This window comes from Callithrix jacchus, chromosome 4 (assembly GCF_049354715.1).
Source record: "Callithrix jacchus isolate 240 chromosome 4, calJac240_pri, whole genome shotgun sequence".
In the NCBI taxonomy this organism is placed as follows: Eukaryota; Metazoa; Chordata; class Mammalia; order Primates; family Cebidae; genus Callithrix; species Callithrix jacchus.
Genome location: NC_133505.1, coordinates 68,782,591 through 68,794,728, shown reverse-complemented (window position 1 = coordinate 68,794,728; position 12,138 = coordinate 68,782,591). Strand labels below are relative to the sequence as shown.

Here is a 12,138-nt window from a genome sequence, read left to right as displayed (position 1 = left end):
AACCACTCTTATGGGGGCTTCTTGGTGGAGTAGCAATCAATTTCTACAGTTCACTTGTCTGCATAGAGGTCGTGCTGTGCCTGGCAGTAATCTCCACTGCCCTTCAGAAACTCCATAAATGTGTGACCAAGAACACCACAGAATTGCTGTTTAAAAGAAAAAGAGGGAAAAAAAGACAGAAGTTACTTTCCAATTCAAAAGAAATATATTATTCTTTTACACTATTTAATTGCACAACTACCTTTCTAATAAAGCAGGGCCAGGGCCACTTTATCAACATTTACTTGAATCGCAAAACTCAAAGGGTGAATACAGATTAAATCATCAATGATCTATTATCAAGATTCTTAAAAAACAAAACAAAATAAAAAAAAACCACCATTGTTACATTTTGTTGAAATTCATACATAATACAAACACATTGATACAAAACTTCACAGATAACTCTGAAGTTATTAGTATTGCATGATTTACTTAACTCATAAACTGAAACATCTAAGTTCCTTTTCAAATTTTTGCTTTTATATCCTTTTCTTAGACTGATTTAAGTGCTTCTATATTTAGAATCTCATTTTATCCTTAACAATCTGTTATCATTCCCATTTAACTGAAGATGAGGAAAACGAGTCTGAAAATCAACTTGTTGTATGAAATATCATAAGAATGTATGCTTATGAATTTAAAGGAATTCCCGTTTATAACTATAAAGAAAATGTTCATAATTTTAATAATATTCTTTTATATTTTAAAACAAAAATTTCACATATACAACTCAAAACTGAAATCCAACTCAGAGAAGGGAGAGACAAAGGGAGGTTGAGGGAAGTGGTGGGTCTCAAAAGCAAGATAACTACTGCCACTAATAAATATATATTTACATTTTCTCTAAGTTCTCCCTTAAGAACTAAACCATTTTTATGCCAATAACAAACATTAAATGATACTTTCAAATATGTACATGGAAGACATTGATGTTAATAATTAGTCTTCTCTCAAATAGTTTATGAGGTATCTGTGTACTTGGGAGTAAATAGGGGACTAAGGAAAGTATTAATAACAGGTTAACAAGAGCACTAAGTCTCAGCCACGGCCTCAAGCGCTTCATGTGTACTCTCATTACCAAACAAAATGTCTTAACAAAAGGTCCCATTAGTTTCCATGCTTAAATTTAAGCATTTGAAAACTTAAAATTCCAACAATGTGCTCCCATTTTCACTTTAAATAGTCCCATGCTATTTTTTTAACTATAAACTATTTTTAGTTTCTAGAACTTCGCCAAATTTTGAAAAATAATTCTTATGGTGATCTGAGATCCCAGAAAACATCGTCAAAAACCCAGTCTACTTTTCTGGCAAAACACAGGACCTAGCATTAGCAGTCATTCATCAAAAGGTCCCATAAGGAAGGTGACTTTCATTATCACAAGTTTGTTCAAACAAGCCCTCACAGGTTACTTCACCTAGTTGGTCAGCTGGCTTAAAAAATTCGTGTCTAAATTACTATTAAAGACATCGCAGTGAATAGCGATTGTAGTAATCTTTCATTATACTTTCACCCCAAATTCTAAATACTACCTCCGTAGAATATAATAAGTGTATACTGACACTTACCCAATGACATACAATTATCTTTAAAAGCTTTTTAAATGACTCACCACAGTGTTCTAATTTCCAGGTACTAACTTTTTTCAATTAAAAGCTGATTTGAGACAGTATTTCACACCATTAATTCCATATTTAATAGCTAAAACTCCTGTTGGCTACAACCTAGTCTGGCCATATCCCTTCATATAAGAAAGCATCAGGAAGTAAAGAAAGCACTATATTAATTCCTTTCCTGAACAGGTTATTTTTACTGAGTGGAGCCACCCAGTGGCTGGGGGCTCATCTGTTAAAATAAAGCAGTGGTGACCACTGATAGCTTTCTGTTATGCCCAAGACACTCCTCCATTCCCAATCTCCTACCCACAGGAGAAACTATCCATGACGGGAATTTTTTTTCTTCCCACCTATCAGTTGCATTATAATCACAATCATATACAAGGCGGAGAGAAGGAAAGAGCAATTTCTGTGGAGAAGCTTAAGTCACTACCATACTGCAGCGTCAAGTCAGCTAATGTGTATAAGTCCTTTGTCAAATAATTCATTGGACAGTCTGTTCCACATCTACTTAGGTCTTAGGCAAGGCACTTAAAGCATGTGTAAAATGTTGCTCACTCTTGGGAATGATGTATTTTCAACTGATTGAGAAACAGGAAGCACTGCCCCAGAATCTGGATGTCTAGCAGGTCAACGGTTCCAATCATAGTGTAAACAACAACTTAATACTCGGACTGGTAGGTCATTCCGTGGAAAGAAGATTAAAAAAAAAAACCCCTCAGAATTCTGATTCTGGTTGGTTGCTGCTGCCACAACCCCACAGGAGGCAACAACATATTACACCAGAGTTCAGGAACAGTTTTAAGCAGTCCTCGATTAAAAGGCGCCATCCAGGGCCCTTCCAAAATTGGCAGGGAAAACGTATGCTGCTGCCCGGACGGGAAGTCCTATGCTTCAGTGTAACTAACAGTAGCCCTGGCAGTTTCTAAGACGCTACGACCTAGGCCATTTCTCGACGACTGGCCCAGAGAAAGGACAAGACTCGACTTGTTCCCATTATCCCGAGCCCGAGGTGGGGCGATAAATCCGGAACAGCTCGAATTACCAGGTGGAGCCTGTGAGGAGGGCGGGGCAGAGAGCCGGAGTTCTCATCTAGCAAAACCCCTCTTTGGCCCGGGCAGGTGTGCAGCTTGTGGAATGCCCTCGAGGGTCACCACCCGGTGCACGCGGCCGTGTGCTCCCGAGCCCGCCCGCTGCGCCCCCTCTCCGCGCCGCAATCACGGGTTCGCGCCGCGCCTTCATTCAGGCGCGGGCGCCGAGGCCATTTTGTCTGTGGCTCGGTCCCTGCCGTCGAGCACAGGGGTGCGGCTGCACTCAGCGGGGAGCTCTGTGCTCCCGTTCAACTGGGGGCTCCGAGAAGCTCAGAGCCCAGATCGTTACCAACAGTGCCGGGCTGTCCCGTCTACCCCACGCCCGCCCGGATCTGGAGGCGAACCCGCCACCGCCTCGCCCTCCCCGTATCCGGCTCCGCAGTGACACGCGCAGCCCTCGCCCCACCCCGGGCCACGTCTCCCGCTCCCAGTGCAGCCACTCTCCTCCGGCCGAACAAAGAGGCCCCGGGACGCCGCGGAGCCTGCCGTGCCCGGACGGGGCGCGCCAGACCAATGGGCCAAGGGCGGAGACGGCGGTCACAAAGCGGCTTTTGTGTCATCCATCCGGCGCGCCGAAACTGCCCCCGGCCGCCGCACAGGACTGACCGCGCCGCCCCCGTTGCCCCGGGCTCGTGAGAGACTGAAAAGCCGGTGCCTCCGGCGGCCAACGGCCACGCAGTAGTCCTGAGGGGCCAGGCGTCTGCCTCCGCACAGCCGGCCGCAATCCGCCGGCCACAGGGCCGTAACCCGCCCGCTCCCACCGGGACCCACCGAAACCGCAACCCGGGGCAACCTGGAGCGGTCGCCGGGCTCCGAACAAAGGCGACAGCCCGGATGGGGGGGCCGGTCGTGGATTCCCAGCCCTAGAGGCGGCGGTGCGACGGCTACTCACAGGAATATGTTTACTCATTGAAGATTGTGGCCTAATCATACAGCCGGTCCCGAGGCGGCGGCGACACAAGTGGTGGCGGCGGCTGCAGGGCAGGAGGCGACGGTGGTCGTGGCGGAGCGGCGGCGGCAGCGATGCAGACGGCGGCGGGGGCACCAGACTCTACCATGCAGTGAGCGGCTCCGAGCAGAGCGCGTAGCCTAGCCGGCCCGCAGCCGAAGGAGCCAATACACGCGCCGAGGCGCCTTTGCGTCACAAGCCCTGCCCTTTATATCCAGTGCGACGTGCAACCCTGCAGCCACCAATCGCGGCCTGGAACTGCGGGCCAGGCGCCGACAGGCGGGGGCGGAGGCCCGCCCCCCCACGGACGTCACTCCGCGGCGGCCGCCACCGGTGTGAACCGGTTGATGAATGGCTAAGCGCCGAGCCGGAGCATCCCCGGGCGGGGGAGGGAAGGGGCTGCCAGGGGGACTCCGGGATACAGGAAGCCTGAGGTTAAGAAGGGGTGGGAGCTAAAGAGATTCCGCTCTATCGACTGGAGGGAATCTCTGCAAACCGCGTTTCGCCTAATTAAAACCATCCAGGAGTACACGCATGTCACATGAGGAGACCCGAAGTTTGCCTCAATCGTAAAATGCAGTCCCTGTAGGGCTGGACCTGCGTCTCAGTGTCGACCCTGCTTTCTAATGCCTTAACCACGGTCATCTTTGCCAGTGGTTTACCTTGGAACCTGAGCCTGGAGTACATTAGTACATTCGTCATCAAATAATATTTATGTCGCATGACCGCTGTACCCGGTGACTCAACACCTTGCCTGCCACGGCCTTAGGCTTGATCAAGATGAATTCTTGTCCCTGGGGGCGCTTCCAAGCGGGCAGAAACTTACCTTCGCAAAACTTATGCTATAGAAGATGGGGAGAGTATCATTTTATGCAGATGAAACCCTATGCTTCCTATATTATTTTTTTTTATCCCGCTTCCATACTACATACGCGTGCAACTGCAGTTGGCTCAACTGTGGCATTTCGAAATCACATGCATCCTTTGTACTGCTGTTCACTTGATATGTTGTCTCAGATAATGAAAGGTTAGGAAGTGCTTAAAGGAAGCGTTTTTAAAAATTAAGAATCTTCGGTTTTGTCAAGCACTGATGCAGTTCTTTGCGTCAAAGCTAAAGCTGTTCTTTATGTTCGTTTTCAGTCCTATTCCACTGACTTCATTATTTAAGACCCTAAGTAGTAAAGTCTTATCCCAGTTCTGTGCCATACAAGGTCAACTCTGTTACTTATAATCTGAAAACCCTTTCTCAGCTCTCGGGAAGGAGTAAACAGGACCTTTACCTGCTTTTGAAGAACTCAGTTTTCCACTAGCACTGAAGCCTTTTGTTTGCTATATTCACTGAGTGTGAGATTGGAGAGGGCTTTAGGGATCAAATTTTGTCCTCTTTCAGTACACTGCAGCATCTTAGGATTTGTTAGAACTTCTACTTAGAGACTCTAGTTGCATAGTTATTCAACTTTCCTATAAACTCTGTAAGTGAAGTAAGAACTTTCGAAAACAAAAACAAACAAAAATCTTGGGCCAGACTTTCAAAAGAACAAAAACAATTCATCTTCATTTTGAAGAAAATGGCACATATAGGAAACATTTGAATCCATTTAAATCAAGGAAAACTAGCACATTTGAGAAATCTGTCCCTTCACAAATAAATGATTTTAAAAACTAAAGACTTAAAAATCTTAAATTCTAAGAAAATATAAAAAGCTTTAAAAAAATCGTGGGGTGATAGGGGCAAAGCTAAGCAGTCTGGGGAACTCAAATCAAAAAAAAAAAGGACAGATTTCATCATATATAACAATTTAAAACTTTTATATGGCAAACAGTTTTGACAAATACCAGTTTCACACTGGGAGAAAATATTGATGATACTTCATGGGTAGGGTTAATATAAAAAGCTTGGCCAACATATATAATAGTGTAGTTTAAAAGCACATATTCAATCAGCAACTCTTGCTCCAAAAGTTGTTAAACACAGAGAATTGGAATGGTGAAACTTTTTCCTGTAATGACATTTCAAAAAATACATTTGGTGGGACAAGATATAAACTCAGCAAATGATTAACAGAGCCAAATCTGAGTTAGCCAATTTTCTTGTAGAACTTGTGATACAAGTTATGAGCCTTGTGATCCATAGATCCTGTAATTACCACAAGCAGTGCTGACATGAAGTATCCAGTCAGCTATGCTCAACAGGTTCTAAAAGCTCTCAAATTCTCAAGTGGCCGGAGGGTCTTAGCCTTTTAGACAAGGTGCCATCCTATCCAACTATGAAAAGAACATATTTCAAAGATGAAAAAATAGAGAAGGCTTTTGCTATTAAGAGAAGGGATGCATTTTATTTTACTTTATTTATTTATTTATTTGAGATGGAGTCTTACTCTGCTGCCCAGGTTGCAGTGTAGTGGTGTGATCTTGGCTCACTGCAACCTCACCCTCCAGGGTTCAAGTGATTCTCCTGCCTCAGCCTCCCAAGTAGCTGGGATTACAGGTGCCTGTCACTACACCTGGCTAATTTGTTTGTATTTTTAGTAGAGATGGGATTTCACCATGTTGACCAGGCTGGTTTTGAACTCCTGACCTCGAGTGATCTGCTGGCCTTGGCTTCCCAAAGGAAAGGACACATTTTAAAAAAGATATAAGTGTGGTCTTGCTGACCAGTCCACTACATGTTCCTGCTTCTTTGTCAGCTGCCATTGTGGTTCACTGCTATTCTGAGGGTGTCTGCTCTATTTAGTTTAATACCTTTAAGGTGCAGATTCTTGGAGAAGAGTAGAACATCGCACCATTGGTCAGGAGACTCCTGTGATTTGAGGACTCACTAACCCTTACAGACTTGCACTCAGAGCATTAGCACTTGTACTTACATAAAGCAGGTCTCTAACAGTCTTGAAAGCAGTGCTCCAGACACCAAGAAGTGAGAAAACACCTCTATAAGCCAATGCTTACTCTAAGCTCCCGAAGAAGCTCTAATATAGAGGATTTTCTCTTCTGCTAACCAAGATTCTCTGCTGGAAGTTATTTCTCTCAGCAAAACATGTGTTCTTGACCTCATCACAATAGGCAGACTTTCTATTGACAATTCAAAATATAAAAGCCAACAGTTGGAAAATAAGACTAGAAGACTATTATAAGGAGGCCAAGAATAGTACCTCATGTCTGTAATCCCAGCACTTTGGGAGGCCAAGGTGGGTGGATCACTTGAGATTAGGAGTGCAAGACCAGCCTGGTCAACATGGTAAAACCCCATCTCTATTAAAAAAAAATTAGCCTGGCATTGTGGTAGGCACCTGTAATCCCAGCTACTTGGAAGGCTGAGGGAGGAGAATCACTGGAAGGCCAGGAGGCTGAGGCTGCAGTGCGCTGAGATCGTGCCACTGCACTCCAGCCTGGGTGACAGAGCGAGACGCCATCTCAAAAAAAAAAAAAAAAAAAAAAAGAGAATGTTATAAGGAATATTTTTATGGAAGGTGAAAGACTGCAGAAGGCAAGAGTGTCCAGGAAGACTGGCAAATCTTGATGAAGAAGAACACAGAAATCTTTACAAGAACAGCATATCTAGTAAACATTGATTCCGTTTATACTAAGTTTACAAAAGGAGTGAAGGATTTCATGATTTTCAATCTTAGATTGGTTGGGGCTAAGAGGAAGACTGATAAAAACATTTAATATAGCAAGAGGAATATATTGCAGGTATGGATTAAATGTGACAATACCAACGTAAAAAAAGACACTAGATTGCAAGGTATAACGACAGTGTAGCAAATATACTTAACAGAGGCAAACACCCCAATGGGCCATAATCTAGTAAGTATCTGGTTACCAGTGCAGAAGGTAAGCTTCCACCCCCATATTTAAGATGAGTCCTAAAAATTCAAGTATGCTGTGGCTCCTGTCAGCATTATTAAAATTTATTTCCCTTCTGCTGTTTTAGAACATTCTATTTCATATCCAGTTAATTTTATTATATGATTATTAATGTAAATATGCAGTATACAGGCATACCTTCATTTATTGTGCTTTGCAAATACTGAGTTTTTGTTTGTTTTACAAAATGATGGTTTGTGGCAGCTTTTTGTCAAGCAAGTCTATCAGTGCCAGTTTTTCAGATAGCATGTACTCACTTCATGTCTCTGTGGAACATCTCAGTAATTCTGCCAGTATTTTAAACTTTTAAATTATTATTATATCCGTATGGCAATTTGTGAACAGTGAGCTTTGATGTTATTATTGGCATTGTTTTGGGCCACCACAAACTGTACCCACTTATGATGGCAAACTTATTTGATAAATGTTGTATATATTTTGTTTCGCTGATCGGCATATTCTTCAGTGAGACACAGCAATACTGAAATTAGGACAATTAATAACCCTACAATGGCCTCTAAGTGTTCAAGTGAAAGGAAGAGTCATTTGTCTCACTTTAAATCAAAGCTAAAAATGGTTAAGCTGAGTAAGTTGAAAGCAGAGATAGGCTGAAAACTAGGCCTCAAACCCAAAACAGTCAAGTTGTAAATGCCAAGGAAAAGCTCTTGAAGGAAATTAAAAGTGCTACTCCAGTGAACACAGGAATTATAAGAAAGTGAAACAGGCTCATTGTTGATAAGGAGAAAGTTTTAGAGTTCTGTATAGAAAATCAAACCAGCCACAGCATTCCCTAAGGTCAAAGCCTAATCCAGAGCAAGGCTTTAACACTCTTCATTTTTATGAAGGCTGAGAGAGGTGAGGAAGTTGTAGAAGAAAAGGTTGAAGATAGCAGCAGTGGATTTATGAGGTTTAAGGCGAGAAGCCCTCTCTCTAACATAAAAATGAAAGGTAAAGCAGTAAGTGCTGATGGAGAAGCTGCAGCAAGTTATTCAGAAGATTTAGGCAAGAACATTGATGAAGATGGCTACACTAAACAACAGATTTTCAGTGTAGACAAGACAATCTTATATTGGAAGAAGACACTATCCAGGACTTTCATAGCTATAGAAGCTATTCCTTCAAAGCTTCAAAAGACAGGCAACTCTCTTGTTAGGTGCTGAGGTGGCTGGTGACTTTAAGTTGAAGCAAATGCTCATTTACCATTCTGAAAATCCTAGGATCATTAAAAATTATGCTAAATCTACTCTGCTGTGCTCTATGAATGGAAGAACAAAACCTGGTTGCCTCTTTAGCATGGCTCACTGAATATGTTAAGTCCACTGTTGAGACCTACTGATAAAACATGATTTATTTAAAAATATTATTGGTCATTGACAGTGCATGTGGTCACTGAAGGGCTGCAATGGAGATGTACAAGGAGATTAATGTTTACATGCATCTAACTACAGCATCCATTCTGCAACCTATGGATCAAGGAATAATTCTGACTTTCAGGTTTCAATATTTAAGAAATACATTTCATAAAGTTATAAGTTGCCACAGATGGTGATTCCTCTGATGGATCTGATCAAGGTAAACCAAAAACATTCTGGAAAGGATTCTAGATGCCATTAAGAACATTCATGGAAGGAGGTAAAAATATTAGTATAAATAGGAGTTTGAAAGTGAATTCCAACTCTCGTTGATGACCTTGAGGGATTCAAGACTTCAGAAGAGGAAATCACTACAGGTATGGTGGAAATAGCAAGATAATTTGAGTTAAAAGCAGAGTCTGAAGATGTGACTGAATTGCTGCAATCTTATAATCAAACTTGAATGAATAAGGAGTTCCTTCTTATGAAGTAGAAAAGAGTAGTTTCTTGAGATGGAATCTACTTCTGGTGAAGATGCCGTGAACATTTTTGAAATAATAAAGGATTTAGAATATCACATAAACTTAGCTGATAAAGCAGTGGGTGAGTTTAAGAGGACTGCCTACAACTGTGAAAGACATTCTCTTGTGTGTAAAATACTATCAAACAGCATTGCATGCTACGGAGAAATATTTTGTGAAAGGAAGAGTCATCAATGCAGCAAACTCCATTGTCTTATTTTAAGAAATTGCCACAGCCACCTTAACCTTTAGTAACTACCTCCTTGATCAGTCAGCTGCCATCATTGAGGCAGGATTCTCTACCAGCAAAGATTAGGACTTGGTGAAGGCTCAGATGATTGTTAGCATTTTTTAGCAGACATATTTTTTAATTAAGGTATTTTAGGGTACCTGTTTCCCCTACTTTCTTTCTGTGTCCCAACCAAAATCACAGTGACCCAACCAGCTGTAGCCATAGGTTTTCCTCAGCTAGCTTGAACCCAAACCAAGTCCTTGAACATTCCCAGGCACTGATAATAGTATCTAGGTTTACTGGAAAGAAACTGACCCTGACCCAGAGCTGAATTCCTTAAATTTTCATTTAAACTCCATCCCCTCACCCCCTGGCTACAGACTTACATGGGTAAAACATCCCTTTTATCTTGCTGTCCATCACAATGATATATTGCATGCAACACCCTGTAAGTTCCTTTAACAAATGTTTTGGACTGATCCTTCTGGCATTGAGAGCTTCTTTCTTTAGAATCTCAAACCAGCCCTGTCTCCAAATGGTTTGGTGTACTCTCTTGTGGGAATTTCCCTGCTGCTGCTTTTAAGGTGACTCCAGCTATGGGTTCAGTGAGACAAAACAGGTATGTACCTTGTTTTTTAGACATAGTGCTATGCACACTTAACAGACTACAATGTCGTGTAAATGGGAAACGAAAAAATGCATGTGACTTCCTTTATTGTAATATACGTTTTATTGTGGTGGTCTGGAGCTGAACTTGCAGTATCTCCAAGGTACGCCTATGCTTAAATCTCTATAAACGTATCATTTCCAGTGCATACATGTTGTTCAAAACTACAACATGCTCTATGGTAAAAAGTGACTTAATTTTCTACCTTAATACATTGATTTAAAGTTTTATCAAAAGTCTTGTGAATAAGTTCTGATGAATCATCAAAACACTGCAGCAGTGCTACATACTAATTTCTGTGGGAATTTTAAACACAGAAATTTCCAATGAGCAAATAAGCTTGCCACAACAAGCCTTTTAAGGAATCTGGCCTAAGGACAAAGTCCAAAGGCCAAAAGCTGCCTATGGGCCACTGTGTTTTGTACAGAGCCAGACAAATAGAAATAGTCACCCACCCAAGAGGGTACTACAGATGTAGATATTTATATTAATAAATGAATCCTGCTGGATCAGAAGTAACATCAAGTCATCAAATCAAACCATTTGAGGTAATATTTTCTCTGTAAAATTGATTAAGGCAGTTTTGAACAACTTTTTTTTAAGTCTATTTTAAGAAACAATTATCTTTAATCAATCTCTATTATGCCCATTCTCTGTCCCATTATTTTTCATGTCTAATTGTAATCAATTTAAATATAAACCTAAAAGTTGCATAGGTAGCCTCCAAATCAAATGAGAATGTGTCTTCACATTAGTAATTCTGCTGCTTAATATAGAATTTACTTCTGTAGGAGCTTCGTGTGCATATTAGGATATGACAGACACAGCCTGGGCAACACAGTCAGACCCTGTATCTACAAAAAAAAAAATATCTGGGCATGATGGTGCATTCCTGTAGTACTAGCTACTTGGGAGGCTGAGGTGGGAGGATTGCTTGAGCCCAGTAGTTTGGGGTTTCAGTGAGTGGTGATCATGCCACTGTACTCCATCTGGGGCAACAGACGAAAGACCTTCTCTCTCAAGGAAAAAAAGAAAAGAAATAATGAACAGATTGATTGGTAACAGATTATTTTTCATGTGCACGCTGAAAGGCACCGTTTCCTTGGGGCATGAATAAAGGACTCAGGAATCTATAAATAACTCATGACTGATTTGCCTACTGGTACCTGGAAGAATCTAGTTTGATAAGACACTTCTTATTTTAATAAACTTGGTAAAATTTCTGTTGCTGTTCTATAGCCTGAATAAAAATCATTTGGGAATTGAAAATCAGGAAGGCCACAGTCTCCATGTGATTGTTTAGAATATGTTGAGTTATGCCACAGTCTGAACTGAGGCAAAAATAGCTTAGGAAAGGAGAATTTAATCTGGCTAGAGAAAGGGAATGGAGTATAAATAAATTTTAAAGGTTGGATATGCATGCTACGGCAAAGCTGTTACTTGACAGGTTTAATTTACAGAGTTGGCATTTAGGCTGCAGATAATCCAGACAGACACTGACCTAAGCAGCATTACTGGGGCAGGCCTTACATAAGGAGAAATGTTGGACAATTTCCTGCAATCATAATAACATTTATTTAACAAAAGCTATAGTAGTCATGTTTTTTCCCTATCCTGACACAGCTGTTTTTTAACTGGGCATGTTCAACAAACATTGCTATCTTAGTGTATTTCTATTGCTCCATTCATGGATGGAAGATACTGAACATAAGAGAAAATGAGTATAAGCCTCTTGAAATTTTCTTTTTTTATTGAGACAGAGTCTTGCTCTATTGCCCAGATTGGAGTGCAATGGCACAATCTT

General features: G+C 41.7%; 1 protein-coding gene across 1 annotated transcript; it reads right to left on the bottom strand.

The window, feature by feature from the left end:
• Window positions 1-30: 30 nt before the first annotated feature.
• LOC128931782 (uncharacterized) lies at window positions 31-3,881 on the bottom strand. The gene is made up of 2 exons (XM_078369474.1): window positions 3,642-3,881; window positions 31-146 (listed from the first exon to the last, which is right to left on the bottom strand). Exons 1-2 carry the CDS (start codon window positions 3,678-3,680, stop codon window positions 51-53), a joined length of 135 nt encoding a protein of 44 aa, XP_078225600.1. The 5' UTR covers window positions 3,681-3,881; the 3' UTR covers window positions 31-50.
• Window positions 3,882-12,138: the final 8,257 nt, after the last annotated feature.

Excerpts from the sequence above, each read along its gene's own strand:
- LOC128931782 (XM_078369474.1), bottom strand. The coding sequence starts at position 3,680 with ATGATTAGGCCACAATCTTCAATGAGTAAACATATTCCT. Across the intron at positions 147-3,641 it reads CAATGAGTAAACATATTCCT|CAATTCTGTGGTGTTCTTGG; the intron begins GTGAGTAGCCGT and ends TCTTTTAAACAG.